Here is a 23,046-nt window from a genome sequence, read left to right as displayed (position 1 = left end):
TGAAAGACTAGGAAATTTAACATGGAGAATAACCTAGTATTTATGTAGCATTACACCATTTAACAGATAAGAAAATTGAAGCAGAGGCTGAATGACTTGTACCCAGGGTCAGCCAGCTAAGCATCAGAGACTGGGTTTGAACTTATTAGATCTTGTGACCCACTATCAAACTATTTCAACACCTAGCTGAAGGGGCACTTAGTAGTCACTTAATCAGTTGTATTTTCAAAATTCAAAAAGATATTTGGCTTGGCCCCAAAGCACAGAACTAAGCATTGGGTGAATATTATAAAGTACATAGACATAAGGAATTGATGAAAGATGAAAAGTAAACAATCAAAAAGTGGAATGAGTAGTTTCAGAAGATTCCTATCCCCTACACCCCACCCCAGCCACTAGGGTCCTCAGTTAAAGAACTGATCACTTCTCAGGATTACTAATAAATGTGTCAAGATTGGACTAACAAGAAGATCCTTGGGGTTCCTTCTCGCTCTGGGAATGATTTTCTGTGAGTCAATAGTATAAAGTGAGGAGTAATGGAAGAAAAAGAGGGAGGATCTAGAATGTGAGGAGGAGGAACAGTTTATAGCAAAATGAGAGGTCAGTTCTACCTTTTCAAAATGAAAATTCAAATATTAAGCAATAACTCTTCCCTATCAAAGTGGGACTATTTATCAAGAAGCCAGAAAGGACAGGCCTGGTAGGTAAGGTAGAAGGGGGTGGTGATCCTGCTCTGGGGAAACAAGAGCAGGCAAGGGTGAAAGTAATGGTAGGGATAAAAAATAAAAAGAATGAGTAAGAAATGGAAAAAAAATGTGAAGCTATTTAGGTTCACAAAGAACTTAAACTGGAACTACCCAAGGACTTAAGATCCAAAGGACAATGGTGCCTGGTGGATTAAAATATTATATGCAGCCCAGGAACAGGAGTTCATGAACTCTGGGGTTGGCCATTCTGAGGAGGGAACAAGAGCAGTGAAGCGGGCAGGGGCGGGAGACTGGGCAGGGCCCTGGAAGAAGTCAGTTCCTGGCAACTGCAAGGCAGTTTGGACATAACTCCCTCCCCAGACCGACTGCCATGGGCCTCCCTCTGCCCTGGCTCTCTCATTACTGCTACCGGTTCCTGCTGTCCCGGATTATGGCCCTCCACATCTCTCGTAAGGCCTGCTCCCAGAATGCTGGGCCACCTATAGAAGAATTAGCTACAGAAGAGACCAGGAAGACTCTATTCCCAAACAGGGTAAGAAGGGTGAGAATGGGGACTTGTATTATTTTAGGCTGGGGGAAAAGAATTAGTCCAATCCAATCCACCAACACCCACACCCACACCCACCTTGGGACAGAAACATCCAATTCTCTAATCCTTTCCCTTCCACTCCTCCCCCAACTCCTTCATATAGCAGAGTCCATAAAGTCCTTGAACAGGTCCCTGGTTTAAAAGTTAATTATTTGTCAGAGGGGAGGGGCAGTTTTCTCTTTTTTTCAGCAAAGCCATACTATCCCTTTTATCCAGACATGAGACCAACATCTGCCCCTAGTACTTAATCTCTTCTACTGTCCTATTATAGCAGGAGGCCAGGCCTTGATTTCAAGAGATGGGGTAACAGAAGTAGTTTTTCTCTCCAGTAAACTCTGCATCACAGCCTAGTTAAGTTCCCCTGAATCCTCGGCATCTTCCTTCCAGGGTCCAGGCCACAGAAGAGCCGAGCTGGCCCAGGCAGAAGAACTGCTGGAGCAACAACTAGAGCTGTATCAAGCCCTGCTGGAGGGGCAAGAAGGGGCATGGGAAGCTCAAGCCCTCGTACTCAAGATCCAGAAGCTCAAGGAGCAGATGAGGCGACACCGAGAGAGCCTGAGAGGTGATGCTTGAGGGGACCCATCCTTACCTTCTTTCACTGGCTGAATCCAAACACTTCTAAGAACCCTTTTGCCCCAGATCCTATCTTGTTCCCTCCTTTTCTGAGGGGAAATAGGAATGTTCTCCTTCTAAGTAGGGTCAAGAAAGGGAAGGGGTACTCAAGGGAAGCCAGTCCTTCCTCATTCTAATAATTGAATCCCCTCACAATGATCCTATTTCCAGTCCCCTAAGATGACTTGCATTCTTTGCTCAAGGCTGAAGAGAAGAAAAAGACACCATCCACTGCCATCCCTCAAATAAAGGAACAAAACCCTCAGACAACTCAAGATACTTTTTTGTTTCATTTTTAGTTTTGTTAAAAAAAAAAAAAAAATCCGACAGGACAAATCAATAAGGGTGTTTGGGGGGATGACATGAACAGGGCCATTGGGGTAGGGAGGCTGGGGGTAGGTGGCAGTAGTGTCTCCTTCACCCCCGCGCCCGAGTGTTCGGCTCCTGGGGAGAGAGAGTGTATCATACTCCAGGGACAGGCCAAGGCCTCTACCGAGTCTGCTCAACTGGAAAAAAAAAAAAAAAAGAAAGAAAGAAAGAAATTAAAATAGGGTGGGAATAGTGATAGGAAGGGAAGTGATACAGAAAAAGAATTATAGATAGATTAAGGAGGGAAGAAGAGGGAAAGGTGATAAGTATGAAAAGAATAAGACATTCTAAGACTTAAAAGAAAAAAAAGGCCCAATAAAGTGAGATCATGTGATGAGGGAATGTCCAATACTCACTGTAGGAAGAAATGTCTATTTCATCAGGCAGTTCACTGATGTTAACCTCAAAACGATCCTGGACATCATTGAGGATTTTGGCATCATTTTCATCTGATACAAACGTGATGGCCAAACCTTTTGTACCAAACCGGCCTGCCCTAGCCACCTAGGAACAAGGCGGTGATAAAGTCAAGGAATATCCGAGAAAGAGACAGGGCACAGAAAAGATGATAGAGGACCAAAAATGAGGAAGGGGTTGGAAGACCAAGAAAGAAGGCATTAAAAAGTACTACTCCCAACTGTGGGGCTTTACCCTATGTAAGTAGGTATCTGAGTCCTCTGGCATGTCATAGTTGAAGGCAATGTTTACTCGTTCAATATCCATGCCCCGGCCAAACAGGTTAGTGGCCACAAGGATTCGACGCTGGAAATCCTTGAATTGCTGATACCGGGACAACCTAATGGTGAGAACAGGGAGAAGAGAGCAGAAAAGGATATAATGTTGCCCTTAGTACTCCTTTGGTTCCCACCCCAATCCTCTGCTTACCTCTCCTCTTGGGGCATCCCACGATGAATGGCAATAGCTGGGAAATTCTGTTCCACTAGGAGCTGGGCCAAGGCAATGCAGCGCTGCACAGATTTCACGAAGATCACCACCTGTGTATAGTGGGGTGAGAAAAAGGATTCAGTAACCCATTATTTCAGAATACTCAATTCAATCCTTTCTTTCACCCCCAACCTACATACTCCTGCTACTCTGACAGCCTTTAAAAAAGGCTATATTCACTGTTTGTTTCACTTGATTCTGAAAAGTCTATCTTGAGAATAATATAAAACCAGAGGGAAGTTATGGGAGGTTACCAAAAAAATAATGATTTTAAGGAAAAGCAAAGACTGACAAGATGATCCTTGCATTTATAAAATCATGAAGATCGAGCACACAGAAATGACTTCCTTAGTATTGGATCTAATGAACCCCCACTAAAGAACATTCCTTCAAGGGGTTTTCTCCAGTTTTCTTCCTTTGTCTGGCCCCTCCCACCTTTAGGCTCAGCTGACCTGGTTGAACTCCAGAACATCCAAGAGATCGAAGAGTTTTCGGTTCTTCTCATTGTCCTTCAGCTTCACGTAGTACTGCTGCAGCCCGTGCAGCGTCAGCTTCGTCTCATCATCCACGAAGATCTCCATTGGCTGGGGGGGGAGGAAGGAAGGGGACGGAGGAGGGAGGGCAGAGTGGGGGTGTTAAACCTGAGGGGGGTGGGGAGGGTGGGGATAGGTGACTCCCAATACACCCCATGAATGGGATCGGGAGAATAGAGTTAAGATGTCAAGTACCCTTCCCATCTCCAACCCCACAGCCTCCCAAACTCAACATGGTCTCTCTTCTATAAAACAAGATTTTACATAAGCCATGTTAGGATGTCATTAAAAACCCATGGAAAGGGTTAGAGGGCCAGGAGGACAAAGGACCGAACTGATGGCCTTAAGTCAAATCATCCAACGGCAAGAGGCTACTCAGATGGATTAGAAAAGATCACCTTAGTTTGCCTGAGAGAAGGGGGCGAAAGTGAATGTGATCAAAAGAGGGATATGATATCAATAATCACATAATTCTGAAATAGTAAAAAGTTATGACAGGATGACTTAGGGAGAGATAATTAAATCTCTTAAAGATCAGAATTCAGCTGATTGAAAGGAAATTGTTGCTTTCACCTTCCAGCCAGAACCATCTAAGATGGAAGACCCTTTACAGGACTGGCTTTCTCTAGAATCTAAGATTAAATAAATTCCAGTAGTAAGGGCATTCAGGCAAAGAACTGAATTCATTATTATATAAGAATTCTCCTTTATAGCTCCTGATCCCCTTGAAGGGAAGGATAAAACCACTGCAAAGGTAATAAAAAGATTCAACCTTAATCCCCATTTGCTTTTCTAATCTCTCTAGCTAGCCCTAAATTCTGCAAATAAAGTGATGGTTCAGTTCACTTAAGAGCAGGAGTTTAAAAGCCTCCTTGAATTTCAACTCTATTACCCAAAGAGGGTAACGTACAAGAGAGGCATCCCACATGAAGGAGAAATAGATAAACCCCTTGCCTTATATCCCACTGTTCTTTTCCCCACTCTGAAAACCCCCAGACCCCACCTAGTTACAGCAAAGTAAAGATCTTCACTTGTTACCTTGCCCTTTCCCCCTCCCAGAAAAAAAGGAAACAAAAAAACCCAAAAAAATCCACCACCCACTCAGGAGCACCCCCGCAACTCGCATGGGCGAAGGGAACGCGGTACACGTAAGGTTCAGGAAAAAAAAACCGGGAACGGAAAAAAAGGCTGGTTTGGTCCTCTGCTTCCTGGACACGGTTCTCCTGCGGCCTCCGCTGCCGCCTTCCGATGATGGATGCCATCCGCAATCCCCCGCCGCGCTGAGTCTCTGCTGCTGGCTCACATCTCCACAGGGTCCAGATGGGGGAGGATGAGGAAAGGGAAGGGAAGGAGTAGAAGGGTGGGGGGTTGAGGTGCCAAAGGCCCCCACCCCTGAAGGTGGGGAGGGGGCAGACTCATTTGTGGTTTTTGCTCTTCTCTTGGCCATGCCCTGCAATATGTCTGTCCCTCTCTTGCTCTCCTGTCATCAGGAAATGTGGGTTTTGGGGAGATGAGTTTTTAGGGGGGCCAAAAGGCCCCAGTTGTGCTCGATGCCACCTTGAGGGTGTATGCTCATGGGGGACAAGGGAAATAGTGGATGGTGGGGTAGGACATTCTGTCCCACCCTGCCAAAGGGAAAAAGAATTTTGTTGCTTGGGTTTCTTATTTTGTTGGGGTTTATTTGATTTCTACCCGCTCTCGTGTTTATCCCGACCAAGTCTTCCGGAGTTTCCCTGGCACCCGCGCAGACCTTATCACTGGCTGTCTCTATCTCTGTCTTTCCAGGGAGGACTCAGCCCTGGGGGGGTGTCACATGACTCCATCTCAGCGCTGGGAGGACAAGGGAGAGGGTAGACTGGAGAAGGTCGAGGAGAGGGAGTAGGAGGAGGCTGCGGGCAGGGGATGGAGGGAGAGAAGGTAGAAGGGTATTTACGTCTTGCATGAACTTGCGGCAGACAGGGCGGATCTCTTTGCTCAGGGTGGCACTGAACATCATGACCTGCTTCTCATGGGGGGTCATGCGGAAAATTTCCTGGACATCCCGACGCATGTCTACAAAAGAGGAGTGATGAGGAGGCTAAGCATAGAGCAACACAAGAATAAGTACTTTACAATAACTCAAGAAAACAAGAGTCCACTATATGCCTCCCTGTTTTCTCTCAACCTAAACGAAATCAGTATACTACTTTGGGTTTTAATATGCTGCCCCAACACACAGACATACCCAGACCCATCCATCTCCTTAATTCTGCCAACATATCTCCAAGCTAAATCTTGCTCAAAATTCCCCTCCCAATAATTTCTCACTAATTAAACATAATGAGTCTTCTCTTACTTCCTAGTTACAGTAACTAAAATTTAGCCTATCTACTACTTCAGTTCTTATTTCAATGTCTTGGCTATGCTCTCTCTTTCTCTTCCCCTCCCCACCACAAAATTGTCAGGAATAGACTCTGCAAACTTGAAGCTGAATAATTGTTAAACAGTATTCTCAGGTTAAGGAAGTTCTTCTATAGTGTGAAGGCACACCTTCTCTAACAAACAACAAGTAAAACTTTATTATTCCCATCACTAAAGCTGCCCAAAGTGCCAGGGTGACTTGCTTGAACTCCCCTGAAGCCCTTTCATCATGAACCAATGAATGCATTCACAAATATTCAAAGAATCCCAGCTTCTGAAACCCAGAACCATTAGTCATAGGTGATAGATTAAGAGTCATCCTAGCACTTAGATGCTCCATTTTAACATGAACACATCATATGGCTCCAACGGTCAAATACCCTGAACCTTCAATTTCCTACTACAGCCCTAGTTCTAGGATTCCTCTATTCTTCAGGTCTTCCACTCACCGAGTTGTTCGAGCATTTTGTCACACTCATCCAAGATAAAATGTTTAATATGCTTGAGATTGAGGCTCTTATTTCGGGCCAGGGCTAAGATACGGCCTGGGGTCCCCACGACAATGTGTGGACAGTTCTTCTTCAGCACCTCTTCATCCTTTTTTATTGACAGACCACCAAAAAACACCGCCACCTGCCATCCAGAATTGAGAAGGTCACCTCACAGACTAATTATCTTCCTATTTCCTAAACAGCCACCATTTCCCAGTCTTGACTTCTTCCCTGTTTGGCTAAAACCTTCTCTTAGTGTCATATAAAAACTTCAGAAATCTAATGCTCTCGTTTTATACATAAGGAAAACTAAATTCAAAGATTGACTCCCTCCCTATTTCAGTTAGGCAGTGGCAGAATCAGGGCTAGAACTCAAATCTTCTGGCTTTAGCTAGTGTTCCTTCCATACCCTTCTGCTCATAATTCTGAAAAGTCTTGCTTTCCTCTGGGATTAGGATGAATGTACTGAGGGAACTGAGAACATTGAAAGGCAGAGCTTTTGATTTGTTGCAAAGTTATTGGACACAATTTACCCCAACCAAGACAGCCCAGTTCTGACTGGGAAGAAGTAAAATCAAGCAAACTCATCTGTACCTAAGCAGACAGCATGCTTTCTACTCCAATACAGTTAAGTGAGAAAAGTATAATGGGAACCTCTTAGGCCATCCATCCATCCAGTGGTCCAGATAGCCAGGCCTCAATTTTCTGCTATCCTAAAGAATGAAGACATCATATACCTTCCGAATCCACATATACCATTAGGGATAGAGAGCTTAAAACCTTCCCACACCACACACCCTAAGCTTTTATCCATACTATCACTTCCTAGAGTATCCCAACTAGTAATCAGGAAGAAAAAAGACCTAAATATAATAATGAGGCACAAAGAGCAAGTAAAGTAACTTAAAGGCAAAGAAATTGAGAAGCAAAGGGTCAGGATAATAGAATCAACTACACACCCCGGTTTACAAACCTCTTAACAAAGGAGACTGGGGAAGAATTAACAAAAATAATGTAGTTAAGAGTCTCTGGCCACTGAAAATTCACTAGTAATGAGATAAAGGGTTTTGAGGGAGATTAATGAAATCTACTGAAAATCTCACCCACATTCAACTTTCCAAGAACCTGCCTACTGCATAAAACAAAACACACCAGAAGACAATATTTATTCTGGAAATGGCTAAATTCATTTTAGGATTAGATGGCCTGATTTTCTATTATATTCCCAAATATACCTTCTTAATTACTGCTCTCTTCCTCCACCCTTATTTTCTACTCTTAATCTAATCTTCTCCCCATCAATTACCTTGACATTAGGCATGTATTTGGAGAAACGCTCATATTCTTTGCTGATCTGAAAAGCCAGCTCCCGAGTGTGACACATCACCAGCACAGAAACCTTAGACACAAGACACAAGACAAGTGTTCAGCAAATTGCCCTTTATTTAAGAAAAAACAGATCATAACAAGAAAATACAACCAACAATTCCAATCCTGGCACCTAACAATTTAAGTGCCTCTCAAGCATTTAAAAACAAAAGTACCTTGTGAAATACAGGTACTCAAGAATTATTTGTAAACCACTTTTACGTATTTTTGGCCTTCAAAACTAAAAATGAGTTCCTTAAAGGAAGCTTTTCCATTATTTCCCCAGTCTTGCCTCATACAATCTTAAATACTAGGGAGAATTTTTAAAAAGTTTTAAATTAACCCCAAAACCTTTAAATTGAATTTGGTCTTGAAAATAGGTCTGTACATTTTAATGTTAGGTTTTGAAGTCAGAAGATCCTCACCTCCCACTCCCAACCTCTTCCACCCTGCCCAAGACCCATCTGCCATCAGTCAAGGGTGATAGATAGAGGTCATCTCAGCACTGAGTGCTCATGTCTCTGAAAATACATCATGTGGCTTAGATAGGAATACTTCTTTCACTTCCACATTCCTTCCTCATTTTTCCCCACATAGTTTATACCTGACCAGTGACTGGTTCCAGCTGCTGCAGCGTGGCCAACACAAACACAGCTGTCTTTCCCATGCCTGACTTGGCCTGGCACAAGACATCCATTCCCAAGATGGCCTGAGGTATACACTCATGCTGGACTGAGGAAAGAAAAAGAAAAAACGATAGATTAGAAGTAGAGCTCCTTTCCCCAGACCCACAAATCTAAACCCCCTAAAACCTCTTTCAGACTATAAGGAACCAGCTTCAATATTTGGTAGAAGCAGGTAGGTGATGCAGTGGATAGACCAAAGTTCAAATCCAGCCTCAAACACTTATTAGTTGTGTGACCCTGTATACTTAACCTGTCTACCTCGGTTTCTACATCTATAAAATAGATTAATAATAGTACTAACCTCCCAGAATTATTGTGAAGACCAAATGAGACAATTTTTATAAAGTATCCAATAGTATCAGGCACACAGTAAGCACTTAACAAATGTTTAATCCTCACCCTTTTGTTTTACACTCCAAGACAGTTCTACACTTAATCAGAGAAAGGAAGGAAAAAAATGTGATTTTGAATAAAGAATCTGCTTGCTGTAATTTTAGACAATAATAATCCTAAAGAATGGGATTAAGGATTCAGTCTTCAGGGAACAAATCTTTTCTATTACTCTTTTACCTTTTTATTCCATCCTAACTCTTAAAGTGTTGACTCTCAGAAAAATGCTTACCTCTTCTAAATTCCTTCATAATCTGCTTACCCCATTTTTACCAGTCTACCCACACCTTACTCCAATCATCTGTCAATTCAACCAACATTACCTTTAACTCTATCAATCTTTCTAGTTCAATAGACATCTTGGCACTGCTTTATTCCTCTATGACCTCACTCTAGAAACCCTTATCCTTCGGCTGCCATTAATTCCTCAGTTTTTATCATCCTCCAAAGTCTACTTTCTATTACCTCAAAGCCTCTTGTTCCTGAATTCCCTAAACTCATGGTGCAAAAAAAGAAAGATGCTTACCTTCAGATGGATGCTCAAAGCCACAATCTACAATGGCTCGGAGCAGCTCTGGCTTAAGTAGAAAGTCACGGAAGCCAGAACTGTGGATGGAGACATAGGAGCCTTTCACATCTTTCTTTGCAGGGGCCTCAGCTCCATCTCCCCCAGCTGCTGTCTCCACTTCATCATCTTCATAATCCAGGAGTTCATTGTCCACATCATTTTCTGCCATAGTTGGGTCAGGGACAAGAGATCTAGATAGACCCTGGGAAAACTCGGTCCGGGGAAGCGTAAGTGGTAGAGATTCAGGAAGCAGCAAGGGAAGATGGAGACACTGGATTCAGAATTGAGAGCTAAGGAAGATAGGATTGGGAGAAACAAGCTGGTGATAAAAGAAAAAAAATTCCCACCAACCTCCAGTTTTTTCCATATACCTCCCTCTTTTAAAATTTTTTGAGCTATTTCTTCTGGATAGAGAAAAACAGACAAGCTAGAATACAAAAATGAGGTTTGAGGACAGAGAAAAGTAAATTTTTGGGGGAGGGGGGGAATTTGAAGCTTGTTAACACATGTAGGAACCCGAGTAATAGAAAAAGAGAAGAAATTGATGATAGTATGAATCAACTACAAATTTAGAACTACAAAAGAGTTAAGGAAATTTTTTTTTTTTTTAATATATCAAAGGGAGGGTCTGGAGCTGGAACAAAGCCTGCATCAGCATTAATGTCTAACGACTTATAGAAGAAATAACTTCTCCCCCCCCAAACCTGCAGCAACCAAAGGTATGATATTCATAGCTCGCAGAGTTCTAGCCTCATGACGAACACACTACGTGGCTGGTTGTTACTCAAGCCCCAGTCTGTCCAAGTCCCTCTTGAACAGGGACCTACCACAGGTGGAGAACCTTAAAGTCAAAGGCAAACGTTCTTCATCAATGGGAAGTAGGATGGGGAGACAAGAGAGGTCTTCACTAAGAGGGTCACGTTTCCCCTCCAACATTTTAATGGCTTGAATCATTGGGGAGGATCAGGGGGAGGAAACCTGTTGGTAATTTACAGACATGGGGCCCAGAGACCTGTCCCTCTTCTACAAAGAACCGGGAGAAAAGACTCCACGGGTAGTGTGGCTTTAGATAAGGCTCTGCATTGTCCGTATGTTACGATCCCCACAAACATACTGGCTAAAGAGGAGACAGTGTCCCTCCCGACCTTCTCCAACTGGAGCAAGGCCGCCGGCGGGGAAGAGGAGGATGGCGACAAAGCGCGTGAGGTTACCAGAGGGGCCTCGGGGGCTGGGACACAATGGCGCCACCGCCGCCATCTTGGGTCCTCCCCTTTCGCTCCCGGCCATCCCCTCCCCCCTGGGGGGGGTTCTTCCCTCGCGGGCGGGGCGGGAAAAGAGGCGGAAATAACGGCCCCGCAGGGGCCAGGAGGCTAAAGCATCGCTCTCGGCAGGGATATTGGGGGTCCCTTGCTATCGAATGGGCTTAGAGAAGGATGGATGGATGTGGATAAAGGCCGTGGCCGCCGCTTACCTGAGCGGGGAAGAAATGCGTCTGGTGGCGGCAGCGGCGGCGACCGACGAAAGCGGCCTCCACTTCCGGTCCCCGCGTTCCCTCTCCCCTTTCCACCCCACTCTTTCCAGTGTACCAGTGCGCAGACGCGAGGAACAGGAAGCAAGGCTCGAGGACCTCCTACGAATCAACCGTCCCGCGCATTAGAGAGATGCCCTCTGGATCGCCTGACTGGATGAAAACTATGAATTTCTTTTCGGTTCTCCCGCCGCCTTCCGAATCAAAGTTGTGAGGGGAGATTTACGCTCTCTTTTTTGCGAACCTTCCCATCCCACTAGCCCGGACTCTCTTCTCCTACTTTGCTTTTCAGTCAGGCTTGCTTAAAGCGCTGCTTTTCACTTGGAACGCAATGAATGGGTCGCGGAAGTGGCGGCACGTTCTCCCGGCGTCCTACGACTGCCGCAGTTGCCAAGGTGACCTCGGCGTAGGCCAGGTTTTACCGGGCCTCTGGGATGGGTGCGATGGCTGAGGACGAGGGGTGGAAGAAAAGGGAAGCAGATTTAGGAGCTCTGAAAGCGGAAGTAACTGAACGCCCTTGTCTTCTTTCTAACCCATTGTCCTGCTGAAAGGAGGTTAATGGGCATGCTGCCATTCTGACAGGGAACCTTAGCGACCTCCTGGTGCAGTCCTGCCAGTCAGCAAGCATTTATCAAGCGCCTGCTGATGATGCAAGAAAAAACAAAAGCAAAAAAGTACAGCCCAGGCCTCCAAAAACTAGTACTCTTGGACATGTGTACATGCAAGATAGGGAACAAAGGGAATGTAGTCTCTGAGAAGGCGCTGCGGATTGGGGGGGAGGGGGAGGGGCATCTTGTATTGAGTTTTGAGCAGAGTCTTCACTGAAGCTGGGATGGAGGGGAAGAGGAAGATGTCTGCACAGCTGACCAGAGAAACCCCCTCCAGTGTCCCAGGCAGATGGGCCCACTTATGGATATGTCTGATTTTGGAACAATGCTAATATGCCGTAACAAATTTATAAAGGATATATGACCACTGACTTGCCACTGTCACAGGCCATAGCTGGGCAAAGTTACGGGTGCCCCAGGAAGGGAGCAGAGTTTTAAGGACCCAAAGTTAGGGATGAGGAGCCTAAATTCAGGCACAAGGCTTCATTTTCCATTCCTCTTGCTGTTGCTTCCAGTTTTGGGATCTATATCCACAAAAACTTGCCCCTTCTGCCTAGGGGCAAGGTGAAATCCAAATGCTTTCTTGGGATGAGGGGTATCTCCTACCTTTATCATTTGTTGGAATATTACATAAATATAAGAAATAATGGAGGGGAAAAACAATGGGTTTAGAGTGGGAGATTTGGGTACAAATTCCAGGTTTGCCCCTTATTTAAAGTTGAGCTGCTTTCAAAAACTAGTTTTCCCCTTCTGGAAATTAGAACATGTTAAGACAATGTGGAAAGTAACAGAATTGGTTTGTCCTAAACTTAAATATTTCAAGTTTCAATAAGTAATGAAGGTGAAGGGGAATGAAAAATGAAGTATTATGAGAGAGATTCTTCAAAAAAAAAAAAAAAAAGAATTCTTATAAGTTTTCATAATTTATTTTATTGACATTTGCATTTGTTTCATTTTAGAATTGAATAGAACAATAGGAAACTAAAGTGAGGGAGAAGGAAAACAGAAAAAGATAGGGAACACTCACATAAGAACACTTGGAATAAAGAAAGTAAAACAAGTCTCTTCAATAAATTGTGAGAAACAAGAAAAAATGGAGAAGTAGCAGGAATGATGTAAAGATTATAAAAGGGAAAACAGGAAGAAAAAGAAACCCTTAGAATCATAAGATTAATAAAATTTTGTAGGTCAGTAGTTTCATCACTGGTCAAAGGAATGCCATGCAGGGAAATCCGTACACTTTGAAGAATGGTCCTTTAAATCAGAAGGCTACTAGGATTATTTCATTGATATCAACTGGGAAGAGATTTTGATCTATCTGGGAAAAATCTTAATGATGCATAGCCTTTAATACTTTAAGATTTGCAAAACATTTTACAAAAGTCATTTCATTTAATCTTCACCAGAACATTGTAATTACATGCAATTCTCTTCATTTTACATATGAAAAAATTAAGTAGCTTGTCCAGGCACACAACTATTACAATGACTAGAGGGCAGTTACCAAAGTCAACATTTTAAGGTAGATTTAGATTCTTTGTGAAATAAGCATTCTCTGAGAACTTAAAAGTTCCTGGTAGGAGTTATGGAGCTAAAGATTTAGGATTCTACATGGGAGAACCACAGGGTAACTCCTTGCATTTCTGGAAGACTGATGGGAGAAAAGGGATATGGCTAGAAGACAAGGTATAAAGTTTTGGGAAGAGGGGAGATGATTGGTATAGAGTCCCTAGGCAGCAATCCGATAGTTGGGATGGATCTGGGGTCTGATGTCACAGACCATGCCAAGGAGTTGAGCCAGGACACACTCACGATTGTGCTGCTGGGAGCTCTGCATGTTCTGTACTTGGCGCCGAGTTGCCTGCTCCACCTCAGCTGACAAGTTCCCCTGGGAACCCATGGCCTGTTTTGGGGAAGAGAGGATAAGGTGGGTGGGAGCATTAGGAAAAGAGAAATAGGAAACAGAGTCCCAGAATATGAGGTTGCCACAAGAAGAGAGAGCAAAAAAAAAAAAAAAAAAAGACGCAAATATGAATATTACTCTTTTATGTACAGACTATGCAAATTCTATAAAAGCCATTGAGGCCCAGAGAGAAGTATGTACATTAAGACCCATAATCCAAAAACTGAATTCCCCATCCACTTCAACATTATCACCTGACCCAGGAAGATTTTATATTTCCCACCCTAGCCCACTGCTATTTTCCACAATAGATATAAAAACCTGCAAACACTGCCTCATAAATTCTATGCTTTCCTGAGAGACTTCCCTCCACAAAAATATTTGAAAATGCTAATGTCCCTCATTAAAGTTCCCATACCATTAGAGAAATTACCCTGATAATGTTTTCCAATATGCAATACACGCCAAATCTTACCGCTTGTTGCTTGCTCTGGAATTCCTGCTCCTGTTCCCTACGATATTGCTCTACCTCCAACTGAGCCTCCTCCTTGGCCTGTTTCAGACGCCGAGCCTTCCCTGGAGTGAAAGAAGGGAAGAACAGCTGCAGAAAGATAGTTTAAAGGGCACTTTCAACCAAAAGAGTCCTTCGTGATCACCATGGTAGTTCAATTCCTTATACATCTCTAAAGAAATGCTGGCATCTTAGGCTACTTCACATTCCACTTTTCTGTCCCATCCCCCATCACTCCTCTTAGTAATTAAATTGACCAATCCTTCTAAAACCCTGTTAGTTTCCCACCAAGGCTCTCACTCTTTCGGGCATCTGCCACCTTCTCAGCTGCTCTTTTCTCAGCCTGCAGCAGTTGCTGGATGCCCTGAGATTGACTGGCCATCTCTATTTGTGAGTGGTGATGCTACCAAAGGTACCAGTTTACTGCCACTACCTCCACCCCCACACCCCACCACATGCAGTTATCCTCCACTCCGTTGGGTCTTAGTGTCCCCCTGCTCTCGGTTTCCTCTTATTCCCAATTCTAGCTAATTACTCCACCTCATTCCCTTGTTCTTGCAGTAGTACCATCTGAGGGCTACAGAGACCAGATTATTGCCTGTTTTGGGTAGAGGAGGGGTAGGGAGGGAAATCCCTCCCTATCTCAGAGCAATTTTCTAGCCTCTATTTTTTGGCAGCAAGTTCTACCTCATTCTAGGTTTTGATGAATAGGATTTCTGTGAACGGTAAAAGAGATCATAATGGTAATTGAGGGCTATGAACATGGACAATAAAGGTCTGGGAGGAAGAGATCATCACAAAATGGGAATACAAAGGATGGACAATTCTGTTTTTTTCTCTAAATCTCAGCAATTTCATTGCACAATAACCAGCATTTGTTTAATGCTCTTCAGGCTTGCAAAATGCTTTATGATTTGGTCTCATTTTATCCATAAAACAGCCCAGAAGGTACCTGCTATTGTTATCCTCATCTTACAAGTGAGGAAACAGGCAAGAGAAATTAAATGATTTGCCCCGGGTCACACAGCTAGTATGTGTGAACAGAGCACATTTGAACCTGGAAATACCTAACCTAAGACACTAATGTAACCTTGGGCAAGTTACTTAAGGGAAGAAATATGTACTCGATTCAATAACATGCTTCATATTACTAATATTACCTTTTTTGATCCTCACAACCCTGGGAGGTATATGCTGTTATCTTTATTTTACAAATGAGGAATGCCCAGGCTCACAGTTATGTGTGTGAGATATTTCTTTTACTATTATTATTATAGCTTTTTTTATACAAAGCATATGCATGGGTAATTTTTCAACATTGACCCTTACAAAAACTTCTGTTTCAACTTTTCCCCTCCTTTCCTCTACTCCCTCCCCTAGATGGCAGGTAATCCCATACATGTTAAATATATTAAAGTATATATTAAATACAATATATGTATACATATTTATATAGTTATCTTGTTGCACAAGAAAGATCAGATTTAGAAGGTAAAAATAACTTGAGAAGAAAAAACAAAAATGCAAACAGTAACAGAAAGAGTGGAAATGTTATGTTGTGGTCCATACTCATTTCTTAATGTTCTTTCTCTGGGTGTAGCTGGTTCACAGATCACTTTGAACTGATTCAGATTCTCTCATTGTTGAAGAGAGCCATATCCATCAGAATTGATCATATAGTATTGTTGTTGGTTCTGCTCATTTCACTCAGCATCAGTCCATGTCTCTTCAAGCCTCTCTGTATTCATCCTGTTGGTCATTTCTTATAGAACAATATTTCATAACATTCATATACCAGTTTATTCAGCCATTCTCCAATTGATGGGCATGCACTCAATTTCTAGTTTCTAACCACTACGAAAAGGGCTGCCACAAACATTTTGGCACACACAGGTCCCTTTCCCCTCTTTAGTATTTTTTTGGGATATAAGCCCAGTAGTAGCACTGCTGGGTCAAAGGGTATGCACAGTTTGATAATTTTTGAGTATAGTTCCAAAATCCGTTCACAACTCCACCAACAATGTATCAGTGTCCTAGTTTTCCCACATCCCCTCCAACATTTATTATTTTTTCCTGAGAGGTGTATAATGGTATCTCAGAGTTGTCTTAATTTGCATTTCTCTAATCAACAATGATTTGGAGCACCTTTTCATATGGGTAGAAAGTTTCAATTTTATCATCTGAAAATTGTCTGTTCATATTCTCTGACCATTTATCAATTGGAGCATGGCTAAATTAGAGTCAATTATATATTTATAAGAACCTTTAGCTGTAAAAATATTTTCCCAGTTTATTGCTTCCCTTCTAATCTTGTCTGCATTAGGTTTATTTGTACAAAAGCTTTTTAACTTAATATAAATGAAATTTTCTATTTTGTGATTAATAATGACCTCTAGTTCTTTGGTCACAAATTCCTTCCGTGTGAGATATTTTTACTTCTGCCTACTTATTTCCTCATTTGTAAAATGGAGATAATTGCATCTACTTACAAGAGTTGTTGTGATAAAAACGAAATATTTGTAAAGCGTTTTGCAAACCTTAAAAAGCCAAGTAAATTCGTATGATTAACGATTATATGTCTGAGGCCAGGTTTGAATTCTAGAACTAGGACTCCTTGAGCTCCTCCTCCCTCTCTTCTCTCTCTTCCTCCCTTGCGGTCCTTTGCTCAGTTTGTATTTCTCTCATTTCTCCCCACTTCCACCTTCCGCCAGCCCTTTCTGGGTCTCCTCCCCGTGCTCATTTCTCTTCAGATTTTTTTCTCCCTCCCCAAACCCCATTTTCCTCTCAAATTAAATTTAATTACTTTATTTATTTAATTAATTTTAAAAGACCAGACCCCAGCCCAACCAACGAAGGCGGTCGGTGGTGAAATCACAGCAAACTGCTCTTACTTCACTCAAGCTTCTCCATTTCACGCCCGCGCCAAAGAGTAAAGCCCCTCATCTTTCCCTACTCCTCCCCGGCCAGCGGAACCTTTGTCTCGTGCTCCGCGTTGCTAGTCCGGAACTGACGACGGAACAGCTCGGTTGTAGTAGCTGTCCGCTTTGTTCTCCCTGTCTCCTTTCCGATTTGTTTCCGCCTTTTTTCCTTCTGGCCCGAGGCGGGACTCCCGCACAGTTTAGCTAGATTTAAGAGGTCCTATCTTCTCTCCACCGAGCTTCAGGCCAAGAGTTTACTGCTGCTTTAGGCCTGGTGTTGCGAGGATTTCTGCAAAACGATCGAGGGCCTAGATTCCCCAACCCTCCTACTAGGCGGCTGCGTGCGGGGCCTGAGACCCAGTGTTTTCACCTGACCCTCAGATTCCTTTCCGTCATGCAATTGGGATTAGGCTAGATCTGGAGCCTGGCGGACCTATTTGGCTATTTCGGAATAACATTTAAAAATTAGTTAAGAAAAGACTAAATTTCAGTTCGAGGTTAGTGAAAATAGATGTCATTTTCCCCCACTCCAGAAAGCAGACTACCACATTTAAGGGCTGCCCTGTAAGGTCCTACCCTACTCATTACTAGGGCTTTGCAGGGTAATATCCCTGGTCAGTTGGGTCAGCCCCAGGGGTCTCTCCTGCCTCCAGCCTGAGGTAGCCCTGAAGGAGGACTTGGGCCCTGCCTACTCATAAGATATAAATATCAATATGTAGACAGATTATTATCAAATTAGGTGATTACAAAACTCATTTTCTGAAGTTTTGCCACTAGCCCAATGTTCCTCTACTAAAAAGAGACTCAAATCTTCTTTATTGTACTTTTTGAACGTGACTAATGCAGAAATATGTTTTGTATGACTTCATATATGAATGGGTATCGAATTTCTTGCTTTTTCAATGGATTAAGGTGGCACTGAAGAGAGGGAGAGAATTTGGAATGGAAGATAAAATGAAAAATGAAAAACTATGTAATAGGAAAAAAAAATTGTACTTTTTGGCTCAAAGGCCCCCAAATAACTTTATCTCCATTCCAAAATTATATAGCTACTTATCACAGTACCCCACAGGACAGATGAACTTAAGTTTTGAGAAGACAGTTTTTATTTTAAGACATAAAATGAAAGGTAGAAGTGTATAAAAGTGGGAAAAATATGGAGAATGTATGGAAAAGACAGCATGCAGCTTATATTCTCTTCTAATTTTAATTGCTTTATTTTCTCTCTTTTCCAATACCCACCATGGGTTCTTCCTCTTACCAACATAGACATGAGCCATGTTTCGGAAGATATCTTTCTACAGGACATCTGAGCAAGGCTCATCCCTCTTTCAACACCACCCAAGGCTAGATATTAGATACTGGAAAACCACCACCACTCCATTAAGCCTGTGCCTGCCATGATATCCCTACCTTTCAACTGCTACTTGGTGCTGACCCCACTTGCCAGGACTGCCATGGGAATACTATTCTGCATGCTGCTTTTCTTCAAGGTCCTAATGATGAGTCCACCCCTTAGAAGGATAGCTTTGAAAGTGTCAGACAGTAATGTAAAATGGTGGTTCAGTGGTTCATCTTCTCCCCCACTTTCCATATCTTTTATTATTTAGCTATTCCACATTAATTCCTATCCCTTAAATTTTTTTTGTCTCCATATCTTTTGCCTCTCATCTGTCTCCTGACTATCTTCCTTCTGACCTTATTGTTTCTCTTCCTTCTCCCTCCTTAAACCTTTCCATTTATATACCCATTGTTCCTTAGGTGATGAGGATGCTGCCTTAGATACCCCAGAATATGAGTCCTACTCTGCATGGACTGAATGTCTGGCCCAAGAACATGCCCAGAAATAACGACCTCAACAAGCAACAGAGAGAGCCTCCTACCACTGCTGGCAACAAGAAAATGAATGTCAGCTATTCCAAGTGCAAGCCCAGGCTAAGGAAGAGCTGAGGGAAAGCAGAACTAAGAAGGTCCAGGAAGCCAGGGGGCATTGTAGGGGAAACCGTAACAGGACAAAGCCCAAGGGAGACCTCACCAAGAGAGGGAACTGATTTTGGTGTTTGGGAGCTATACCCTGGCACTGCCTTGGGAGGAAGGATCCTGAGGCAATGGCAGTAGCCCTAGTAGCTAGGGAACCCCACCCACAGATCGGAGAACCTTAAGGAAATATTTGAGGTCCATCAGGTTTAGTGTGGCATTCTGACAAATTCCTACAGAGATTTGGGGGCCAAATTGAGGCTAAGGAAAGGGAAAAAGTAATAGAAATTGTGACAGCTCTGTCTCAGGTCCTCAATCAATATGCAGAAGGCCTAAAATGATCTGGAAGAAAAATACAGAGAATGAGTACATTTGATATAAATAATGAAGACCACAAGATAAGAACAGAGAATAAGGACAAAATATGGGACCTGGAATAAGGAAAAAATTGAGTATGGAACTGTAGGAAAAGATGAGACCTGAATGAGGACAAGTTGTGGGTTAGACATAAAAGCTGAGCTGGAGCAGTAGTGGGAGGCTACTACCACTAAGTCCCTTTTCTTCCTACTCATTTCCTAATAAAATATAGTTCCCCATCTTATTCTTGAGCGCTACTCTGCCTTTTTCCATCTGAGTGGTTTCTGTCACCTATGACATCTCCCTCCTTCCAGAATTTTTAGTCTATAGTTCTATATACCAGAGACCTACATGTGCATGTGATGTACTCAACCTATGACATCAGCTCATCCTGGCCACTCCATCCTCCCAAGATCAAGGTCTAGAGTCTTTAGCTTGCTCCACCAAAGCTCTCATCCCCTCCCTTTTCCCCCAAACTTCCCCTTCCACCTCCATTCCCCCACAACTTTTAGACCAAGTGCCTAAATCACCTCAACCAGTTGTTTGTGGCTGGAGAAAGAGGCTTACTGTCAGGTCAAAAAAGGGAACAAAACTAGTCTCTTCTTTTCTCCTCTCCACCCCCTAACCTCTACCAGAACCACATCCTCCACCCCCTTACCTCCACCCCCTCCCCCAGGGCTTTCCCTTTGCTGAGTCACTAGGATTTGAGATGGAGGGTAGTTGAGACTAGGAGACCCTTCAAGAGGATTGTAAGGAGGACTGAGTTAAGGGAAACCAAAAACAGAGAGGGAAGCAGCCCCTTTGTGGGGGAGTGGAATTTCAAGTGCTAAAAATAGCATTGGGGAAGGATGAGGAAAGGCCAAATTGTGTAACCTGGATTGTCTATTCTTGGGTAACTCGAGGTCCACGCCCAATAACTAGGCATCTAGTTTCCCAACTGAGAACTAAGCATGCAGATCAGACTTCTCAAGGAATTCAGACATCAATATCTTGGAACTACCTTCTAGCCCTTCTGCTTTTCAAAATCCAGTGACTTGTCCCAATTCTCAACTTCACCTCCATTCTTCAACTTCTCAACTTCACTTCCATTCTTCCCTACCCTCCCAGTTCAGGACTCTGATTTTCCATTTCAGTTTCTATTCCCCTCAAGAACCCAGGAACTTCTGGTCTATAAGTGGTGATATTGTCCCAGTCTATATAGATCATTATCTTCTCTTCCCGGAAACAGTGGTTAAAATTCTGTGCAGAGAAGGGGGCTTAGAAATCAGGTGGGGAGTCCCATGGAGAGTGCTCCTTACTCCCTCCTCTGACCCTAGCTTTCAGGAAATACGAGTGGGAGTGAAGATCAGATTATTGTCTACTTCCCTTCCAGCCCATTCCTACCCAACTCAAACACTCTGCTTTAGTTTTGTTTTTTAATAGTAACTTTTTACTTTCAAAATATATGCAGAGTTTTCAACATTCACCCTTGCAAAAACCTTGTGTTCTAAATTTTTTTCCCTCCTCTCCCACCACCTCTCCTAGATAGCAAAATAATTCAATATAGAGTAAACATGTGCAGTTCTTCTAAAGATATTTCCATATTTATCATTCTTCTTTAGTTTTATGAGAAAGAGCTAGAAGGGAAGAAGATAATAGTGTCTCACTACCTTTTCATGCCTATGGGTACATGCTCATCTATGTATTATGTTAGAAACTAAATTTTTACATACAGAGCTCATATCAGTATGAGGGAGCCCCAAAGAGATGGAGCCACGTAAAGGGCAGTTAAGTATAGGGTCCTTTTGGGAAGAAAAATGAATAGAAAATGGGAGTGGGAATGGAACACATAGTCTCAAACAACAAAGTTTCCAATCACCCTTAATATTTGTTTATTCACCCTATTTAATGTCTAATTAGTCCCTGCAGATCTTTGTTTTCTCCAGTCCACCATAGTTCAGGCCCTTATCACCTGGACTGTTGCCCTGGTTTCTTTCCATAGGTGCCTAATCGGTTTCTTTTCATTGTAACTGCTAATTTTATAATCCTAAAGCACAAATCTTAAGAAACTATAGGATAAACAGACGGTCTGTTTTGGCACCTTAGCCATAGGCCATATATGTTCCATGTCTAGAATTCTCGCCTTCCTCGCCTGAAACCCTGATTCTCTCCAACACTCAGATGATGTGCAATCTCTGACAATTGATCTTTTCTGATCCTTCCAACGATCAATTTGTGTTCTATTAGTTTTGTATATATTGTTCCTCTTGCCTCCTTCCTCCATTCTCACTCTAGTAGAATGTAAGCCCCAAAAACAAAAATTGGAGGGTTTTTTCTCCTCACGATCCCCAAGACATATTTAGCTTTTTATTTTCAAAATACATAACAAATATAACAAATAACATTCACCTTTGCAAAATTTTGTGTTCCAAATTTTCCTCTTTCCCTTCTCTTCACCCATCCCCCTCTCCTATTCAGCAAGTAATCCAATGTAATTTTTCTATTTATATCTCCATATTTATCATGCTACACAAGAAAAATCAGATCAAAAAGGAAAAAAAATTAGAAAAAAAAATCAAGCAAACAATAACAAAAACAGTGAAAATATTGTATTGTGATCCACATTCTGTCTCCATAGTCCTCTCTCTGAATGCAGATGGCTCTTTCCATCACACGTCTACGGGAATCCTCTCATTGTTGAACCACATCCATCAGAGTTGATTATTATATAATCTTGTGTACAATGTTTTCCTGATTCTGCTCATTTCACTCAGCATCAGTTCTTGTAAGTCTCTCCAGGCCTCTCTGAAATCATCCTGCTGGTCATTTCTTACAGAACAATAATATTCCATAACAATCATATACCATAACTTATTCAGCCATTCTCCAATTGATGAGCACCCATTCAGTTTCCAGTTTTTGGCCACTACAAAGGGGGCTGCCACAAACATTTTTGAACATTTTTGTATTTTAATTTGGGAATGTGGATACGTGGATATGGATGAGATTTTCTGAGACAGACAAGATTGAAGTATGGGAAATAAGCCTTTTGAAGGGACAGTACATTGTTCTCTGGGAAATTGAAGAACTTTTTCAGAGGGAATTGGCATGATTTAGAAAGGACTGTGCTTGAGCGGTGAACAGTCTGGCATCAGTTCTTTAAAGTGCCCAGAAACTTCAGACCCAGAATGCAAAGAGCCCCAGAGTTAAGAATGGGAAAGTTTATGCCCTGAGGAAGAGGAATTAGGGGAGAGAGGGGACAGGAAATACTGGTATCTGGGCAACCCTCTCCCTTCTACCCAGAACTTTTTTCTTTGTTTCTAAGTACATTGCCTCTTCCCTTACAGTTGTGTAAAATAATATATATCCAGGTGTCTCCCATTTCCCAGGTACCATCCCTAATTTCTCAACTCTTCAAAAATCCCACTTTCAAAGTGTCTGACCCCTCAGCCCTGAAGGGGGTTCCCCAAAGATGAGGATGAAGTTCACTTTCTCTCACCACATAGTTTCCGGCTCTGTGTCTCTTGTTCTGATGCTGATAAAAATATTTGTTCCCTGGGGGCCCTTAGCTTCCTCCCACCCTCTGGGGCCAGGCACCCAGGCATCC

The 23,046-nt window shown here is 42.7% G+C and overlaps 4 protein-coding genes and 2 non-coding genes across 8 annotated transcripts; 2 read left to right on the top strand and 4 right to left on the bottom strand.

The window, feature by feature from the left end:
* The first annotated feature begins 1,015 nt into the window (after nt 1-1,015).
* MCCD1 (mitochondrial coiled-coil domain 1) lies at nt 1,016-2,181 on the top strand. Its single transcript, XM_074311477.1, has 2 exons — nt 1,016-1,239; nt 1,684-2,181. The coding sequence occupies exons 1-2, from the start codon at nt 1,078-1,080 to the stop codon at nt 1,867-1,869; spliced, it is 348 nt and encodes a 115-aa protein (XP_074167578.1). The 5' UTR covers nt 1,016-1,077; the 3' UTR covers nt 1,870-2,181.
* Nucleotides 2,182-2,185: 4 nt separating this feature from the next.
* Nucleotides 2,186-12,073, bottom strand: DDX39B (DExD-box helicase 39B). 3 transcript variants are annotated; one of them, XM_074311474.1, is made up of 12 exons: nt 11,130-11,223; nt 10,363-10,499; nt 9,617-9,948; nt 8,619-8,746; nt 7,953-8,045; nt 6,605-6,788; nt 5,689-5,807; nt 3,675-3,806; nt 3,163-3,272; nt 2,929-3,073; nt 2,634-2,781; nt 2,186-2,414 (listed from the first exon to the last, which is right to left on the bottom strand). In XM_074311474.1, the coding sequence occupies exons 3-12, from the start codon at nt 9,825-9,827 to the stop codon at nt 2,398-2,400; spliced, it is 1,287 nt and encodes a 428-aa protein (XP_074167575.1). In that variant the 5' UTR covers nt 9,828-9,948; nt 10,363-10,499; nt 11,130-11,223; the 3' UTR covers nt 2,186-2,397. The 3 variants fall into 3 exon arrangements, with proteins under 3 accessions (XP_074167575.1, XP_074167574.1, XP_074167576.1); XM_074311473.1 differs by lacking the exon at nt 10,363-10,499 and having other exon boundaries at nt 11,130-12,073; XM_074311475.1 differs by lacking the exons at nt 10,363-10,499; nt 11,130-11,223 and adding an exon at nt 10,773-10,945.
* LOC141542012 (small nucleolar RNA SNORD83) lies at nt 6,441-6,519 on the bottom strand. Its single transcript, XR_012482018.1, has one exon. It is a non-coding gene; the product is annotated as a small nucleolar RNA SNORD83 (small nucleolar RNA).
* On the bottom strand, nt 8,480-8,555 carry LOC141542011 (small nucleolar RNA SNORD83). Its single transcript, XR_012482017.1, has one exon. It is a non-coding gene; the product is annotated as a small nucleolar RNA SNORD83 (small nucleolar RNA).
* A 631-nt stretch (nt 12,074-12,704) lies between the features above and the next one.
* ATP6V1G2 (ATPase H+ transporting V1 subunit G2) lies at nt 12,705-14,658 on the bottom strand. The gene is made up of 3 exons (XM_074311476.1): nt 14,509-14,658; nt 14,173-14,273; nt 12,705-13,697 (listed from the first exon to the last, which is right to left on the bottom strand). The coding sequence occupies exons 1-3, from the start codon at nt 14,588-14,590 to the stop codon at nt 13,524-13,526; spliced, it is 357 nt and encodes a 118-aa protein (XP_074167577.1). The 5' UTR covers nt 14,591-14,658; the 3' UTR covers nt 12,705-13,523.
* A 312-nt stretch (nt 14,659-14,970) lies between these two features.
* NFKBIL1 (NFKB inhibitor like 1) lies at nt 14,971-19,686 on the top strand. The gene is given in 2 exon segments (XM_074264728.1): nt 14,971-14,983; nt 18,888-19,686. Coding segments are annotated over 2 exon segments (570 nt in total). The 3' UTR covers nt 19,445-19,686.
* The last annotated feature ends 3,360 nt before the right edge of the window (nt 19,687-23,046 follow it).

The sequence above is a fragment of the Sminthopsis crassicaudata genome, chromosome 4 (assembly GCF_048593235.1).
Source record: "Sminthopsis crassicaudata isolate SCR6 chromosome 4, ASM4859323v1, whole genome shotgun sequence".
Lineage (NCBI taxonomy): Eukaryota > Metazoa > Chordata > Mammalia > Dasyuromorphia > Dasyuridae > Sminthopsis > Sminthopsis crassicaudata.
The sequence above is the reverse complement of the archived record's forward strand: the minus strand, read 5'-3'. Positions and strand labels throughout refer to the sequence as shown.